This window comes from Pteropus medius, unplaced genomic scaffold, assembly GCF_902729225.1.
Source record: "Pteropus medius unplaced genomic scaffold, Ma_sr-lr_union100, whole genome shotgun sequence".
Taxonomy (NCBI): domain Eukaryota; kingdom Metazoa; phylum Chordata; class Mammalia; order Chiroptera; family Pteropodidae; genus Pteropus; species Pteropus medius.
The window spans coordinates 2,961,565-2,981,014 of record NW_024342470.1 but is presented as its reverse complement, the minus strand read 5'-3'; the positions used below and the strand labels follow the sequence as shown (position 1 = coordinate 2,981,014).

The following is a 19,450-nucleotide window of genomic DNA, read 5'->3' as shown; positions in this document are numbered from 1 at the left end:
ATTTTCATCGGGAATTTCTCATATAACAACCAGGGAGGAGGGAGTGTCTAGGACGAGATCCCCGTGGAAGGGATTGGGATAGAGGCCCAGTGGGCCAGGTTCGGTGGAGAAAGCCTGTTATGATTGGGGCGACTGACCCATGGCCAGGAGCTAGGAATAAGGACTGTGTACAGCCAGGCAGCCATCACCAGGAGGGCTTGTGGCCTCAGGCCTTGAAACGTGAATCCCTAGAGTTCTCAGAATGACTGGTGAATACATTATGGGTGACATGTGATGGCCCCAGGCTAGAGTTGCCAGATTTAGTAAATGAAAATACAGGATGCACAGTTAAATTAGAATTTCAGATAAAACAAACAAACAAACAAACAAAAAAACTGTATTTTTTAGTATAAGTATGTCCGGTGCAATATTTGGGACATACTTATGTTTAAAAAGTTATGTGATATTTCTCTGAAATTCTAATTTAAGTAGGTGTCCTGTAGTTTATCTGCTAACCCCACCCAGGGCTTTCCTCTGTTGCATCCAACCTCAGAAGAGGGCAGAGCTCCCACGTGACCTGCCCAGAGCCTGGAGCTCCATTATCTTGGATCTAGGTGAGCACTGCACCCAAAGTGGGTGAGGAGAGAGTAGGGACAGGGTGTGGGCTTCCAGGAAAGAGGCAGCCCTTCCTCACCTGTGTCTGGGCAGGAGCAGGAAATGAACTTGTGCCGATTGTCACCTATGAGATGCCGGCACTGTGCTAAGCCTTTCAATATTATCTCATTGCATCCTCCTGCAACACTGTGAGTTAGGTGTTATCACTATTATTCCCACTTTAGAGATGGGAAACTGAGTCTCCACGATGCTAAGCCCACAGGGCTGTTGCGTGGAGGAGGAGGATTGAAGCCCCTGCAGCTGGTGCCAGGTCTCTGATTAGCTGAATCTCCCAGGCCCTTCTTCCGGTAATCCCAAGGGTTTAAGGTGGGAGCAGCCTCCGCCCCCAGGTCCCTGGGACAGGAAATGTTCCCAGCTTCTCCTGGCTCAAAGCCAGGGTCTTGTCCAGGCTCACATGCTTGCTAAAGATTCTGGGCTGGGAGGCGGCTCTGCAGAGTTCCCTTGGTCTCCGTCTGGCCAGGACGTTGCCCGTGGTATGAGCTGCCCATGGGCACTGCCATCAGCTGTGCGCGTGCCTGTGGGAGGGGCCAAGGGCGACTTGCTGCCTTACAGGCCCAGCCTGCCCTGAGCCCTGGGACAGCCTGGACAGCTTCCCCTGCCATTAGCCCCCGGACCCTGCCAAAGAGGGCTCCCGGAGGAGCTCTGGGCTCTAAGTCCCAGCCCCTCTCCGAGGAGGCGGGTGGCTGAAGCTCCACAGCCAGAGGCTTCTCAGCTCCAAGTTCCGAGGAGCCAGATGTAACATTGACCTTAAATGGTAAAAGCTCCCCAGAGTGAAGAGAGGCTGGCCAGAGGAGGAAAGGGGAATAACTCAGTTTTAGGTAAGTCATCACTATATCCAAGAATAACCTGCCTCTTCAGCCGGGAAGCAGAGAGAAACTTCTCCTTAAAGGTACAGAGTGCTGGGATGGGGACGCTTGACTATAACTTTCCAGGGGCGTTGGTTTTGAGAGGTGGCATTTCAGCTGAGTATTTTTATGTCATAATTTTAGCATAAGAAGTGAATCTTGCCAGTCCTAATTTAAATAAATCATGCTTCTTTTGCTTGCTATTGGAAAGCATGCATAGGTTAGGGTGAGAATGTGGGTTCTGACTGGACATCCCCCTCCCTAGATTTCCTGTGGGCCCCTTTGGGGCAATAGAGGGTCCCCGGATTATCACACAAGCCTGCATTGACTGCTACCCCTTTCCCAGCTCTGCTCTGTGCTTACTTGCCTCTTTCTACCCTCTACCCCCAAGCCCGTGTGATCCACACTGTCTACCTTGGACCCTGTGCTGGCCCAGTCCGGTCTCCATCCTTGATCTGCCCAGTTTCTGTCTCTGCCTCTTATGTCCTGTGTTCTGGCCACAGCCCTTGTTTTTATCTGTCCCCATCTCTTCTTCTATTTCCAGCTTCACCTCCCAGTGCCTTTTCTCTGCTCCCTGGAGGGGATGTGTGTGCCCACCCTGTGCCCCAAGCCTTGCTCACCTCCAGAAGCTCAGTGTCAAAGCCATTCTTAGAGTGAGCGGCACTTGGGCTGGCTTTCTCCAAAAGAAAGGCTGTCTGTCTTGCTGCCTCCTGTCCAGTAAACAGTTGTAAAGCCTAGAGATGCTCTGCAGTTTGAGTAAACATAGCGCGGGGTCTTGGATCCCTGGCCAGCGCTCCTGCCTCCCAGAGCTCGGCAGCTGCTGTTCTCTTAACATTCTTCACATTGCTCTTTAGGGGTCTCGGGGAAATCAAGCAGCCCATGGGCTAGTCTGAGCTGGGTCTTCTGCAGGAAAAAAGAGGAATCTCTCCAAAACTGTTAGACTGGGAGCACTGGGGAGTTAGAGCCTGCTAAGGGTTATGTTGTCCCTACCAGGGGGCAATGACAGGATGGTGAGATAGGGAGTTAACTCCCCTGACCTTGCCCCAATACTTTTATGGATGAAACTTGGGCTAAGTGACTTGCCTAAGGTCAGACCACTATGAAAGAGCTAGGACCCGAGGCAAGTCTGTATAACCCTAACTCCAGTGCTCCTGCTTCTCATCATAGATATGTGTGTACCCTTCTGCCTTGAGTATGTCTAGTGAGTTTTGACCTAATGGACAAAACAGTTATCACCATGTTTGTTTAGTCCACAATTCAGTGGTGTGTGCATGTGTGTATGTGTATTCACAGCTGATGTACCTTCCTGTATACTTGGTAGTAAGTAGATAGATAGTAGTAAGTAGGATTTACTACCAAGTATACATAACTTCTAAGATCATCTGGGAGGTCTAATCATGTGCTAATTACTACAATATTATTAATGATCCCCATCGACGTGTTTTCTGGAAGAAAGAAAAAGCCAACACGCCATTCTTACTATGCATCAAACATTGTTCAAAGCCCATTTCATGTAGTAATTCAAGACTTCCACAACCCTCCAAAGCAGGGATCATCATTACTGCCCTCATCTTGTAGATGGGGGCATTTTAGCACAGAGACATTGCACAGCTGGCATTTGACCCTAGGCAGCCCATCTCTGGGAGCTCTGCCCTTAAGAACCGCGTGCTCTGTTCATCTCTGGTTGGTTCCATTTCTGAGAGAGCATTGAGGGGAGCACAGACTCTTCCAGCACTTTACCTGAGGCCTTCCACGTGTGATTTTATGTGCTCTTTCCAGCAATACTACAAGGGCTGTATCTTTACCTGTTTTGCAGATGAGGACACTAGGACTAGGGGGGTGTTAAATGACTTGTCCAAGGTCACCTAGCTGGCAAGTGACAGAGCAGGGGGTTTAATATCTTGGATCAGGATAGTTAGGACCATATAGTGCCTTCTACTTGAAATTAATTCCCAGGGAAACCAGTGGGCTCTTAGTTTCAGTTGAGTGGTTCTGTGAGTCTGCGAGAGGAAACTAGATTCCATGCCTGATAAGCTGAACTACATGTATGGTTTTCAGCTTCCCAAACAGTTCCCACCTCTTTCCTCTAAGTTTTGGTAATAAAAGTGCGTGGCTGCACCCCATACCGCCAGCAGGAAGGGAGACTGAGTCCTGTGAGGACAGAGACCCTGTCTCACGCTCTGCTCTGCGTTCTGTACCCAGAATGATACTGGGACTATACTAAGTGCTCAGGGTCATTTTTTTTTTTTCTTATGAAGGAATAGACATAACGCTCATAAAGTGTGTTCTGGTTAAACAAGGCCTCAGGTTTATTAGGTATGTGTGCCTGATGATTAGATTCTTCTAGTCTGGCTTGAAAAGATGCATGGTGGGGGTTTCCAGTTATCCAACTCCTCCCCACCCTGCCACCTCTCCTAGTTAGCCACATGGAGCCACTGGGCTGCCCCTCAGCTATCCTCTCTGTGGCTTGACAGTCAGCAGAGAGATTCTGTTTGCTGACTGAGTTGGAGCAAAGGTCTAGGTGGAAGGGAAGGAGAGATCTACGAGCCCCCAAACTCTATCATGGCTCCTTGCGGAGCTCTGTGGGTCAAGGAGGGAAGATGGAGAACTGAGTTCTCGTGTAGTAAATGTACAAGGAAAGAGAAGAGAACATCAACATAAATTGAGTTCCTACCTTGTGCCAGGATCTGTGCTAGGGTCATTATTTAATTTAATCTTTGTGATAGAGGTGAGGACGCTGCTGCTGAAATAGGTGAAGTGACACGCACAGGAGGACAAGGCTGGTAGATGGTGAGTGGATATTCCAGCTCAGGCCACCTCGGTGCAAAGTGGGCACTTCCTGTGTTATAGGCCACCCCGCCTCTAGTTAGTAACCTGGGTCTCTGGGCAGTTATCAATTGTCGCAGTCCACATGATGAAAAAATCAAGAAAGAGGCAAAGGGGAAACTTTGTCCAAGCTGTAAATTAAAAGTTTATTATGAATAGAAAAAAAAAATAAGCTGGAGCACAGAGGATTCTTAGGGCAATGAAGGTGCTCTGTATGGAGGCTAGACTTTGAGTTTAGGCGACAGCCCAGGGCACCCTTACTGAATAGGCCTTCAGACCCAGAGCCTTAGCAGAGGCAAAGTGTCCTTGAACAAGCCCTGCCTCCTCTGTGAGGGTCTTCTCCAGGGGAGAAGGAAAACAAGTGATAGTCAGCCAGACAGAAAACTTCTCTCCCAGTCGGCCCTAGATGTAAAAACTAGTTCGTGAAGGCTGGGCTTAATTAGCTCTGGTTAGTTTCTTAGCAGTATTATTTTAAAATGATTTTTATTGAAAATTTTTTTCTTGGTAATAAAAGTAATGTAATAAAAGTAAATTCTTCACTAAACTTTTTTTGGAAAATATAGAAATTAATATACATAAGAAATTCAGAAATAAATATAAAGGAAAAAAAAAATCCCTCCAGAATCCTATCACTCAGAGATAAATATCGGTAATAATGTGGTGTGTTTCTTTCCTTATATTTTTCTATATTTTATAAAGATAAGGTTTTGTAGAATGCTCTTTAAAAAGAATTGAAAGACTATTTTCTAGAGCAATTTTAGGTTTACAGCAATATTGAGTAGAAGACACAGAGGTTTCCCATATGCGGCTGCCCCGACACATACGTATCCTTCCTCACCATCAACAACCCCCTGGGAGTGGTACATTTATTATGACTGATGAACCTACATTGACACATTATTATTATCCAAAGTCTATATTTACATTAGGGTTCATTCTCGGTGTTATACCTTCTATAGGTTTAGACAAATGTATAATGACATGTATCCACTATTAATGTGTCAATACAGAGTATCTTCATTGCCCTAAGAATCCTCTGTGCTCCAGCTATTCATCCTTGCCTCTCTCCTAACTCACAGCAAACACTGATCTTTTTACTGCCTCCACAGTTTTACCTTTCTAGAATGTCATATAGTTGGAATCAAATGGCATGTTGCCTTTTTAGATATGCTTCTTTTACTTAGTAATATGCATTTAAGGTTTCTCCACATCTTTTCATGGCTTGATAGCTCAATTCTTTTTAGTACTGAATTATATTTCATTATCTGTTGGACCAGTTTATTTATTCATTCACTAACTGAAGGGCATCTTAGTTATTCTGCTTTTTTTAACCGAACATTCTAGCACTATCATTTTTTTCGTGTCATTAAAGGTACTTCAAAACATGTTTTTTCAATTGCTGTCTAGTATTGAATAGTTTTAGCTGTGCAAAACTAATTATCATTCCTCTCGTCGGGCATTTGTAAATGTGGTTTTCTTTAAGGACAATCTCAATGGCACACACATGACGGCCTTTCCACATGTTTATGGCATTTGGAAATTCGGGTCTCAGAGGCAGGCTTGTGCGGTGTGGTCCATGGTATAGGCTTGTTCTGCAAGATGATGATAAGTGGAATACTGACTCAGCCTAAAGTCACATCAGAACGTTGTTCCCTTTTAAGTTCTTTTTAGTCCTTCAGATCAAGGAGAAAGGCTCCGTCTGAAGTAGCCCGAGAATGAGGGGTGCTGCAGGACTTTTGGTATTGAAACCAGAAGTCCTGGGCAAATCAGGTCAAGTTGTTCACCTGGTTTGAGCCTGGCTCTCCTTCTACATCTTTCGGACACTTGCTTGTCTCCCTTCTTGACAAAATGAGAGCAAGCCTCAGGCCTGGAGCCTTTGTCAGTCAATAGCTAGTATTTAATAACTGTTTTTATTTAATTTCTTTTTACAACTCTATTTATGGTATAAATGGTACTAATTTTTCCACTTATAGTAGGGATATAAAGTTTCTTTTTGAAATAAATGAGTGCTTACTGGGTGCTAGGTGCTGTTCTAATGCTTTACCTGCAGTAAATTTTTAGTCATCATAGCAAGCCCCTGAAGTAGTTACTATTGTTACCTGTTATGCAGATGGAGAAACTGAGGCACAGAGAGGGTAAGGAACTTGCCCAACAACACGGAGGTGATATATGGCAGAGCTGAGATTTCAATCCTGGCTTTCTGGCTTTCTGCTAGTCAAATTAAAGAATATTAAACTAATAAATGTGTAGGTGGCACACAGACATGGCAGAAATGTGAGGGTAGTATGCAGAAGACTCAAATTTAGGAAACACTGGCTTGGCGGAAACTGGGATCTATGAGCAGGGGTACCAGTGACTGCAGATATCGGGGAAGCTGAGCCACCCAGTGAATCCAGGGAAAGTTAGGAACCTGGAGAAATTGAGGAGACCTGGGAAAATGGTTTGAGTAGCTAACTATCATATATACATAGCACATTTCAGACTGTATCTCATGTGATCTTCCCAGAGGACCATGGAGCCATGTTATCTGTGTAACCTTTCACGAATTCTCCAGAATTCACAGATCTGTGCACTATAGGTAGCATAGCCCCTCCTACTGTCCCCCACCCCACCAACAGGGCCTTATTAGGATTTTTAGGGGCCCTAGGCACTTTTGCCTGCATGAGCCCCTTCTTTCTTAGGAAATTTATTTAATAACTGTTGGTTTAGATAAGTATATTAATGTTATCTATTAAAACATTTTTCTTTGACCAAAAAGTTCATTTTGTCTTCTGATTTTAAAAGAAGTGAGGACATTTTCATGGGCACCAGGCACTGTTCCTACCATACTTAATGGATAAGTCGGCCTTGCTCCATCACCTTACCATTCAGAGCATGGTCTAGGGCATTATTAGCATTTCACGGGAGCTTATTAGAAATGCAGACTCTTGAGTGCTGCCTGAGACCTACTGAGTCAGAATCTGCAGCTTAGCAAGACCCCCAGGTGATTTGTGTTTACATTATATTCTGAGACATGCTGCCTACCACACTGTCCCGTTATACTACTGGGACTATCTAAATCATAGGTCACACTGTTACCCCCAAATTACAGCAAGAAATTTAATAACTGAAAGTCCTATATGGAAGATATATCTAGCATTAAATGGCCACATTAATGCCAAGAATTCTTGGCTAGCCCTGTCTGCCAAAGCCATTCTTCTCTCTTACCCAGTCGATGCTTCTCCCACCACTCAGTGGAGAATTGAGACCTAGGGAGCAGGGGATTCATTTGCTTCTGAGTAAGTTCTTCCAGCTTTCCCGTGAGCACTTGGCCTCCAGAGCCATCTTAGCAGAAGAAGAGATGGACACAGGATGTGAATGGCTCTCTGCCTCAACCCAGAGGTGACACACAGTCTGTCATCCAGAGCTAGTTGCACAGTCCCAAACAACTGCAAGGGAGACTGGGAACTGCAGAGAAGCACAGGAATATTCAGGGAGTGCTAACCATCTGCTGCAGGCAGAGAATTAGTGAGGCAAGTAACAGCTTCTGCAGAGCCTGAGGGCTCCCAGAGGCGAAGAATTAAGGAACTGTAATGTGGGCAACAGGAGACTCAGCACTTGCAGAGAAGACCTAGAAAAACTGGGAGAATTAACTCAGAAGCAACCAATACTTCTCTAATAATGAGGAGGGGAGCATCAATTAAGCAACAGAGGAAAAAGGCTTTGGCATCCCACTTAATGCTGGATATGTGTTCTTTATAGGATTTTCCGTTGCAGAATTTCTTGCTACAGAGTGGAGGTGGCCATCCCAACTTGCATTGGACTTAAGTCAGCAAGATGTACATTCAAAGCCACTGAGCTTTTGGATCTGTTGCAGTAGATATGCTGTTGTCTATTTTGCTTTCCTTATTCTTTACAGCCTCCCTCATGGTTCCACATGGAAGTAGAAAGTACTAGGGTTGGAGGCTTCTAAGGAGCAGGCTGGGCTCAACTCCGCTGTGTCAGGATGGAGGTAATTGTGCCTCTTCTTTGCTCCAAAGAGACCGGGGGACTTCCCAGTCCAAGGCATAGTTCTTCCTGAGAAGAGAAAAGAGGTGCTCTCAAATTGAACTTGGGTCAAACAAAAGAATAGGGAGGAAATTTCTAGAGCTGAGGTTGAGCTTGTGGGCCACACTCAGATTTAGCTTCATATCAACATCAAAAGAGAGCATTAACCCAGGATTCCAGAAGGTCCCAGAAGACCCAGAAAAGGCAAAAGTTGATCTTAGTACAGGCAGAATCTGCTCTGTTTGATTATAAATGAGATGCCAACTGGCAGAGTGTGTGCAGAAGTCTGTGCCAGCATTGACTGGTCACCTAGCAAGGAGAATTTCTAAACAATGGTGAATCTGAGAAGAAATTTCAGAAGGCTATTAAAAAAAAAAAACCTTGAAAAGAGAGGCAAATTGAAAAAGGGCTACTGTGGGAGTGTGGAAAGGGCATGGGCTAGGAGTCAGTCTCAGCTGGGCCCCAAATGGCCATGACCTTTTCAAGTTACTTCACCCCCAATGAATCTCAGCCTCCTCGTCTGAAAAACAGGCATAGTAGTATCCACCTTATAGTATTGCTATGGGGAACAGATTAAATAGTGGACCTGAAATAGCTTAGTCATTGGAAAGTGCTAAACAGTAAGAGGTCGATATTAAAAACTAAGGTTTGCCACCAGGAGACAACAGTCCAGATAAAATAGCTCCCTTCTACAAAGCTGATGGTGAAGCCAGCCAAGCAGATCCAGGAGGCTGGTGAGGATTGGAGATGGCGAGTGTAAGAGGCTTTCCGGTAAACACAGAATTACCTTATGACTCAGCCATTCCACTCCTAGGTACATACCCAAAAGGTCTGAAAACAGGTCTTCAAACAAAAACTTGTACAATAGTGTTTCTAGCAGAGCTATTCACATTAGTCAAACGGTGGAAACAACCCAAATGTTTATCAACAGATGAATGGATAAATGAAATGTGACATACCCATGCATTGGAATATTATTGTCATAAGATGAAATGAAGTACTTATACAGGCTACAACATAGATGAATCTTGAAAACATTATGCTAAGTGAAAGAAGCCAGACACAAAGACCACAGATTGCATGATTCCATTTATGTGAAATATCCAGAATAAGCAAATCCATAGAGACAGAAAGCAGACTAGTGATTTCCAGGGCCTTGGGGAGTGGGGGAAGGGAGGAATGGGGAGAAACTGCTTAATGGGTATGAGGTCTCTCTTTGGAGTGATGAAAAAGTTCCTAAACTAGATAGTGGTGATAGGAACACACTATTTGAATGTGCTTAATGCCCCTGAATTCTACACTTTAAGATGGTTAAGACTGTACATTTTATGTTATGTGTAATTTACCACAGTCTAAGAAAAAAAGAAGTTTTTTGGTGAAGAATAAATGTGACCCAACTATCAGGACCCACTTTTCTGGAGTGTGGTTGAGGGGAGAGGCAGGGGATTCAGAGTTTGTCAGCTGGAAGTTGAGGTCTTGTGTCAACAAGCTGACCAAGGACCTATGGCGACAAACCTTGTGCAAGTGCCCCAACGGGATCCAGAATCAAGTAAGACATGCTCTCTGTTCTCAAAATGTATATACGCTATATTATTCCCACACAAGCACAGACTGACAGGGACTATATATAAGAAGAGAGTAAATTCAGGAAAGCGAGACATTTATTCTGCCTTGGCCATCTGTAAAGTCTTCCTAGAAAAGAAGATAGTTGAATAGGTGGGATTTTGGCAGGTAGGTTAGAAGTGGAAGGTTTTCTTGTGAAAAGCATAGGGTGAGAGAGTGGGGAGCATTTCAGAGTGGGGAATGGGCTGATATGAATCAGGCACAGTATGGGTGGAACCACAGGAGAGGATTGTGAGAGAAAAGCTCAAAAGGGAATTAGGGTTGCTAAGAGAGTAGATTTTAAAAGTTCTCATCACAAGAAAAAAATTTTGTAACTATACATGATGACAAATATTAAATACTTATTGTGGTGATTATTTCATAATATACTTCAATAAATCAACACATTGTACACCTGAAACTAATATAATGTTTTATGTCAACCATACCTCAAATTAAAAAAAGAGAAATCAGGATCAGATTGTAGAGGGCTTTGAAGGTGGAGCTGAGGAAGTGGGGGCTTGCTGTCCACGTAGTAGGGAGTCAAGGAGGCTGCTAAGCTGAAGAGTAGGATGACTAAGCCCATATTTGAGAACCGTAAGTGCGGTAGAAGGTGGGCTGAAGGGAAGGAGACTGAGGATGGGGAGATGAGTTGTGGCATCGTCTCTGCAGGAGTCAAAGAGCTCCCCCTACCCCAGAGCAATGGCAGCAGGAAGGGAGAAGCTAAGCCACATCTGGTGATCTTTGCATTAGCCAAAACTCTTAGTTGCTTGAAAAAGAAACTTATTCAAATTTGATTAGACAATAAGCAGGATTTTCTGGATCACATAATGGAGGAGTCTAGGGAAGTTTCAGATATGGCTAGATCCATCCTCATTCCCTCTTTTAACTCTCCTTGGATCTCTTCTCAGGTGACCTCTCCCTGTGGTGGCACTGTGGTACTTGTAGTTTCCAGTTTGTATTCTATCCGCCCAGAACCCCCAGGAGCAAGAAATCCTCCAATAATTCCAACAAAAGTTACCAAATTGAATTTATTGGCTCTGTCTGAATCATGTGCCTTTACCTCAATCATCAGGGCCAGGGGCATGGGGTGTTTTGATGGGCCAGGCCTGTGTGACAGGCCTAATCCCACAGTGGGGTCAACCACCCCCACCCCAAGTGCAGGGACAATGAGGATGCTGCTGTTAGCAGAAGAGGGGAGACTGGGAGCCAAACAGGCAAAAACTGCAAATGTTCCCCCAGAACACCGACTCTGTGCCAAGTAGTTTATATATATCATTTCATCCTCTCACTCATCTCGAGGTGGAAATGATTATCTCCATTTTACAGAGGAGGAAACTGAGGCATAGACAAGCTTGTCCTTGCCTCCCACCCCTCCAGTACTTTCTCTGTTCCGTGCTGCACCGAATATCTTAGGGAGCCACTAAAGAGCATCGCAGCTAAGAAAGTGGGAACTAAAGCACATGGTCTTTAAGCTGAGAGACACCCAAACTGCATTTCGATCAGACAGCCTGTGCAGTGGTTATAGATCCTGACCACTTAATTGTTAGAAGGTTGGAGGCAGCTCATTGCCTGTATCACTCCAGTCCCATGGGCAAGGCAACTGGGAATCATGATTGATCAAGGGGTGGAAGAATGGGGCGTGTGAATCTCCAGACACACTTCTGAATGGTGGTCATTCAGAAGCATTCATTGCAGACAAACTTCATGAACTTCGCAGTGTCCCTGCCCTTAGCAAGGCGTTGCAGAAGAGAGGGACAGGGCATTTGTCAGGCAGGGGAGAGGGAGTAAAGGGCATTCCACGCACAGAGCACAAGATATACAGAGGCCCTGAGGCATGCTTGGAGTCTTCACGATGACAAAATTCCCTAGGAACCCATAATAATTTTGTCAGAGGAAGACAGACTGCTTTAGAAATGGCTTCCGTTGGCATCACAGCAAGCCAGAAGCTCAGGCCTCCCTAGGTGATTCTGCTTCCCCAGTCTACATTTTTAGAAATTAATTCACAACTAATGACAGAGAGCCACCCAGGCCACTTCAGCAAAGGGCCCTTTCTGCCCTTCTGAGCCGTGTGCCAGGTTAAAGGCCTTTGACTTGGTAACAGCAAGCATAAATCTTGAGCATTTCCTGTTTAGGAAGCAGTGCAAGTATTGCTGAGTTGAGAGGAACTGGGCAGAAGTGAATGGAACAAGAGAGTTTAACAGTTGCCCAGACCCAAACTGGGGTCTGACACAAGGCATTCTGGGTGAATAGAAATGTTTCAGAAATGCTGACAGTCCCAGGGGACTGGCTCAGTTGAGGGTAGAAGGCAATTTTAGATGCTCTACTATTTTTGGAGGCTGGATCACATTAATTCACTACTACTCCAAATGGTGGGCAGCTGGGGAGGCCTTTGGAGGCCTGAGGACCAGTTCCCAGCACAGCTCTGGTTCAGCCTGCCCAGAATCTGCAAGCCAGTGCCCACGCACCCCACCCCACCCCTCCGCCCCCTTGCCATGCTCTGGGTTGCTGTGCATTTCCTAGTCACGTGCTGGCACACAGCACCCAAAACATCCAACACCAACTTCTCCAAAGAGAATCCTTCACAAACTAATACAAATGGGTGAACCACCATCTTAGAAGCCGACTCAGACTATTTCAGCAAATTGTGCAGCTCTGACCTTGGGTAAGTCTGGAGTGAGGAGAAAGGGGGATCAGAGGAAGAGACAACCAAAAATTTCCTTGGCCCTCCCTTCTCAGAGTTGGTCAAATCAGGCAGGGAGCAGACACTGTGCAGGGAACAGTCGCTTTTCTCATTGAGCTGAGATTCCCTCTCACATGCCTGTCACCAGTAGAGGAGTCACAAGACAGGGGAAACAGGCATCACAGGATGCCTGGCCCTTTACTGGGCCAGGTCTGGGTGGGATGAAAGGAGGGTGGAACAGAATGTGTTCTGGGAACTTTCCAGCTGAAAGCCCAGAGGAGCAGTGCTGGCGTGCTTATTAAACAGGTTGTGTTCTGTCTGTTTCCAAAGCCATTCTTCACTAATAAAGAGGAAAGAGTATAGGGCATCTCCAGACTTAGGAAGGGATCCTGACCTTGAGTTTTATTTCAAAGAAACATCAGGGGGAGAACAAAAGATGTCATTCCCATTTGTGCCCACACTTGTAAAAACATTTATTTGAATGTCTTTGTTAGCAGAATTCTAAATGGCTCAGATCAGAAACGATGCACTCTGCTCAAATGATTTGACTTTGGGCAATGTTATATGTGTTGAATGTGGTGTGTGCATGAGTGTACATGTGCAGGCATGTATGTTGTGTACTTCTGGAGCATCTCGAGTGACTGCATCCCAGCTCTCACTATCTATGCTTGTAATTGCCTGACTGCTGCTCTGTCTCTTACTGCTGAGCCCAGTGGCTCGGACTATCTGGTTTACTACTGCACGCAGAGCTTGGTGCTTCGTAGGTGCTCAGTAAACATTTGCTAAATGGAAGAATGAGCAAGTCATCTGCACATGCATCTCAGTGAGTTTCTCTTTCTTTGTGGGAAGTCCTGTCTCTGTGTCTCTTTGTATCTGTCACTCTGAGCTCATGTCCCTTGTCCCATTATCTTTTTCTATTTCTTTGAGTCTTTTTGTTGTCTCTTTTATTTCTCCCCACATGATCCCATCCTAGACACATTCACATATACTGCATCTCTTTTCCCCAATATTTTTTCTTAAATTACATACAATTGGTAATTTTAGAGGTGGAGGGAAAAACTTAGAAATCATCTTGCTTAATTTTCATCTTTTATGTTTGAATAAACTCTCTAGAGAAGTCACAATGTATTATGCAGCCACTACCACTATTTAATTCCAGAACATTTTTAGCACCCAAAAGAAACCCTGTACCTATTAGTAGTCACCTCTCATCCCCCCACCCCCATCCCACCAGCCCTAAAGAACCACTAATCTACTTTCTGTCTCTATAGATTGCTCTGTTCTGGACATTTCATATAAATAGTCATATAACATATGATCTTTTGTGACTGGCTTTTTTCACTTATCAGAATGTTTTCAAAGTTTGTTCGTATTTTAGCATGTATCAATACTTCATTCCTTTTGATGGTGGAATAATATTCTATTTTATGGATAGACTGTTTTTTTGCTAATCTGTTAATTGGTTGGACATTTGGTTTGTTTCCACCTTTTGGCTAGTATGAATAGGCTGTTATGAACATTGTGTACATGTTTTTGTGTGGACATACATTTTTATTTCTCTCAGGTATATACCTAGGAGCAGAATTAGTGGATCATATGGCAAATCTACATTTAACTTTTTGAGGAACAATTTGTTTTCCAAAATGGCTATATCATTTTACATTTCCACCAGAATGTATAAGAGTTCCAATTTCTCCACATCCTTGTCATCTGTCTTGTTCTTGTCTTTTTTATTTTAGCCAACCTAATACGTGTGAAGTAATGTCTCACTGCTGTTTTGATTTGCACTTCCCTGGTAGTTAATAATGCTGAGCATCTTTTCATTGGCCATTTGTGTATCTTTTTTGCAGAAATGTCTATTCATATCTTTTGCTCACTTTAAAATTGTTGTTTGTCTTTTTATTATTGCTTTGTAAGAGTTCTTTCTATATCATGGATATAAATCCCCTATTAGATATAATATTTGTAAATATTTTCTCTTATTCTGTGGGTTGTATTTTTACTTTCTCAATAGTATCATTAGCAGTGCAAATGCTTTTAATTTTGACGAAGTTGATTTATTTATTTTTTTCCGTCGTTGCCTGTGCTTTTGGTGTTTTATCTAAGAAGGTATTGCCTAACCCAAGGACACGAAAATTTATTCCTATGTTTTCATCTTAAAATTTTGGAGTTTTAGCTCTTCCATTTATGTATTTGATCTATTTAAAGTTATTTTTTGTGTATGGTATAAGGAAGGGGTCCAGCTCTATTCTTTTACATGTGATAGCCAGTTCTTTCAGAACTATTTGTTGAAAGATTATTCTTTCCTCATTAAATTATCTTGGCACACTTGTCTAAATCAATTGGCTATAAATATAAGAGTTTATTTATGGGCTCTCAATTTTGATCCATTGATGTATGTCTATCCTTGTATAGTATTCAGTATAATACTGTGTCACTGTAGTTTTATATTAAGTTTTGAAATTGTGAGGTGTGAATCATTATTTCTTCTCATCTTTTTTCAAGATTGTTTTCATTATTCTTGGTCTCTTGCATTTCCATATGATATTTAGGATCTGCTTGTTAATTTTTGCAAAAAAAAAAAAAGGCAGCTAGGATTTTGATAGGATTGTGTTGAATCTGTAGGTCAACTTGGGGAGTATTTCCATCTTAACAATATTAAATCTTCTGATCTGTGAACATGTGATGGCATTCCATCTCTCTAGATCTTATTTAATTTTTTTTCCAACAATGTTTTGTCATTTTCAGAGTAAAAGTTTTTATTTTGTTGAGTGTATTCTTAAGTATCTTATAATTTTTGGTGCTATTATGAATGGATTTTCTTTCTTAATTTTATTTTCAGATTGTTTATTGCTAGTGTATAGAAATATAATTTATTTTTATATATCAATATTATATCCTGCAACCTTGCTGAACTCACTTATTAGTTCTAATAACTTTTTAGTGAATTCTTCAGGATTTTCTGTATACAAGATCATGTTATCTGCAAATAGAGAGTTCTACTTTTTCAAAACTAGAATCCATGGGGCCTAGTCCAGAGTATTTTTATTTTATTAGCAGAGCTCTACAAGGAGCTTTTGTGGTTGGCCTGGAAAAACATTAAAGCAATTATTCTCCAAAATTCATTGATCCCAATTCCAAAGATCAGGTGTTTGAAATAGACCTGATATGACTAAAAATTTTCATCAACAGCTGCATTAGTTTGCTAGGACTATCATAACAAAATACCACAGACTGGGTAGCTTAAACAACAGAAATTTTTTTTCTCACAGTTCTAGAGAATTCCAAGATCAAGGTGTCAGCAAGTTATCAAGGTGTCTCCTGTCATCTCTCTTCTTGGCTTGCAGATGGCCACCTTCTCATTGTGTCCTTATGTGGTCTTTCCTCTATGCACACACATCCCTGGTGTCTCTGTGTGTCCAAATTTCCTCTTCTTGTAAGGATACCAGGCAGGTTGGATTAAGGCCCACCCTAATGGCCTCATTTTAACTTACACTTTTTAAAAGCCATATCTCTGCATACAGTCACATTCAGAGGTGCTGGGGGCTAAGGTTTCAATATAAGAATTTTGGGAGGTCACAGTTTAGTTCATAACAGTAACCTTCTTGGTTTTCTTCAGAAAGATCTGATCTCTGCTTAATTTCAACTTGTGAAGCCAGGATTTGTTTAAATAACTCGTTCACCATGACCATGAAATGAGGGTGACCTATAATCAGAATTAAAAGACACTGCCGAATGCCCCTGAGCTAAAGGATCCTCATGCGTGGTTCTGCATGTTCCTTGAGCTCATTTTGTCAGGGTTTACTCCATAGCCACATCAAGGAGGGTCGATGAAGAGCTATCAGACTCAGACATGCACAGAACATCTAGAACCTCTAGTTATACTGCCTGCTTTAAAAACAAAAACAAAAACAAACCAAGAGAGTAATTCCAGATCATGCTGTGTAAACAGTATGGTAACATATTTGCATAAGGAGTCCTTCCGTGAAGAGATATTTGAAGTTCTTAAATGCAAAGACTCCTGTGAACTTTAAAGTTCTTAAATGCAAAAGCTTACTCTAATTTGTTCTCTTTTGAGTGGCCAGTCAGTTTTGGAAGCTCGAGATGTAATTATACTTTGCTCTGTAATTTTTACGATAGCCAAAAGCAAGCTACTGCTGCTCTCAATTAGCTATGTCAGTAGAAACTGAAAATTAATAGTTCCCTCTAGGTCATCTGAGCTGAGGAGTCATCCTACCTCTGATGATGGAGTTATCTCTCTCTTTCCTTTGCAGTCTCTGCTCCCTTTTTCAGTCTTTTATTTTTAACTCTCTTGCTCTCTGAGTATTTTTATTGACATCTGGCCACAAATCCTTTTAGGAAGCAGGCAGTTATAAATCACCCATAAGGAAAAATCAGTATCATCCACAGTAAGACTGATTTGCCCCCAGATAACCAAGATCCTGCAGGCTCAGCAGTTATGCCCATGGAAGTATCTGCAAGGAGGGTAAAAAGTAAGGAGGGCATTGCATTCTGAAAGAGGGGGTGGGCTGCCAGCTCCCAGAGGCTCACAGAAAAAACGGACTTTGGCCTCTATCCATGAACTTCTCATCTGGCCTCAAGGGAGAGCTCTGTGTTTCCATTTCATCCAGCTCAGATTTTTCCAACCACATCAGTGGCATTTTCTTATCTCCTGAGGATCTGCTTCAGAGCTAAAGCATCTTCTTTATGCATCAAGAAAGGGCAGTAGGAATGAATTGTTGTATTTGCTGAGGAGGAGGGAAGACAGGGCGGTATATTACTGCAGCACAGAGGCATGGAAGAGGAAAGAAGTGTTCTGCTGTCAGGCTACTGCTTTCATCACCATGAGCTGGGGGAGGCCATCCTTCTGGCCAGAACTCCAGGGAGTCAGAAAGTCATTGTACAGAAGTCATTGTACAGAAGCTGAACGCTAGGCCTGGAGAAAGGCCTGACTGGCCCACAGTCACAAAGTGGTTTCATAACCAGCTCACAGAGAAATGCCCTTGAATCCTAGTTCTCTTCTGAAATGCAAATTCATGGATAGTCAAAATTTAAAAAAAAAAAATTAAATTTACAGAGAAAAAATATCAGTTAGTTCATTTATTAAAAATATATCAAATTGCCCACAGGGCCTTCAGACTATTTGACCAACCATTTATGCCCTCTTGGATAATGGAGAGTATACTAACCTTTCAAAAGAGAATTTTCTGGAAGGGCCTTTTCCTCTCTTCTTCATAGGAACAATATTCTAATGTCAAGCAAGACCCAGGTGCCGGGGTTAGGTACGGGGAGGCAATGAGACTGTGGCACACTGATGGCGGGGCCTCCCCCATTCCAGGAGGGAGAATCAGGCTTAGAACCAGGGCTGCAGGGGGACCTCAGGTTCCATGCATGCCTGATCTTAGTTCTCAGATGTCCTAGGTTTCCGCAACTTGTATATCTCTATGACCTCAGCTTTGATCCTTCGGGAAGCCTTGCCTTATCTCCCCTTATGGGCTTTCTGGAGATGTGGGTTAAAGAATTATTCAGCTCAGTTCAACATTTGCCAGACTCTAATTATATATCAAATGCTGGGGATACAAAATTTTTAAAAATTGGATTTTGAAGGATGAATAGAAGTCTGCCATGAAAGCCATTGAGTAACTTGTCAGCCAAGCAGGGGAGACCAACCTGAAAACAAATAATTACAATTATATTAGAGGAGGTTGGCAAACGTTTTCTATAAAAAGCCAAATAGCAAATATTTTAGTCTTCGTGAGTCAAATAGAGTCTGTCTAGACTACTTATCTCTGCCCTTGTAGTGTAAAAACGGTCATAGGCAATACATAAATGAATGATTGTGGCTATGTTCCAATAAAAAATTTTTTACAAAAACAGTCAGTGGGACAGATATGGCCTACAGGCCATAGTTTGCTGAACCCTATGTAAGACGAATGTCATCATAATATGGGAATAAAAAAATAATAATAGTAATAATAAAAGCTATCATTCTGATCCCTTACTCTGTTCTAGAACCTATACTAGGCATTGTATATACAATGTATAAATATTTGCATACTTATTTTTCACAATTTATGAGGACACTGAAATTCAACAAAGTCACAGAGCAAGGAAGTGGCAAATACAAGCTAAAACCTAATCTTGTTTGGCCCTATAGTCTGTGTTCTAAACTAAACAATTTAAAATTCTGGAAGGAAATGTGCAGAAGGGGTTAATCTGGTGAAGGTCATGAGATGGCACTTGTAGGATGAATAGAGTCTTCCGTGGAGACAGATGGGAGAGATGGGCCTTCGAGGCAGAGGTGGAAAGAGTGGCAGGCAGAGGTGGAAAGAGTGGCAGGGAGGTTTGAAAGCACATAGAATATTCTGGCATGAAGTGATGCTGGACTGTGGGATACCTTAGTGGTAATCTCTGGAGAAGAAATGGGAGGGATAGGTAAGCTCAGAGTTGAAAGTCTGGCATGCACTCAGTGAACTTGGACCTTATTGATGGGCCAGGGGTTTTCCAGCTCAGGTCTTCTGGACATACGGCATCAAACCCCTCTGAGAGACCGTTAGCCATGCAGAATCCTGGGCCCCTTTCCCAGGTATGTCCGTTAGTAGATCTGGGATGGGCGCAGGAGTGTGCATTTCGTCAAATACCTCAGTGATTTTAGTAAGCATTCTCAGATTTGGAAATCAGTGCATTGAGAGCCACTGAAGTATTCTACTTAAGGGAGAACTATAACCAACGGTATGTTTTAGGAAGGTCCTTTCACTTGGAAGATGAATTAGTTCTTCGGGGGACCAATTTTCCTATGGGTCCATTTTCTGGT

General features: G+C 42.9%; 1 protein-coding gene across 17 annotated transcripts in view; it reads left to right on the top strand.

Annotated features, from left to right (window-relative positions):
• Positions 1-1,066: 1,066 nt before the first annotated feature.
• The window catches only part of IRAG1 (inositol 1,4,5-triphosphate receptor associated 1), a 102,932-nt gene continuing 84,548 nt past the window's right edge, over positions 1,067-19,450 (top strand). For 6 of the 17 annotated variants that reach the window (XM_039863593.1, XM_039863592.1, XM_039863587.1 and 3 more), the window contains exon 1: positions 1,068-1,472. In XM_039863593.1, the coding sequence (XP_039719527.1) occupies positions 1,406-1,472 (67 nt within the window). In that variant the 5' untranslated portion in view covers positions 1,068-1,405. Of the gene's footprint in view, positions 1,544-9,702; positions 9,901-19,450 lie in introns of all 17 variants that reach the window. The other 11 variants (XM_039863590.1, XM_039863589.1, XM_039863594.1 and 8 more) reach the window with 8 other exon arrangements.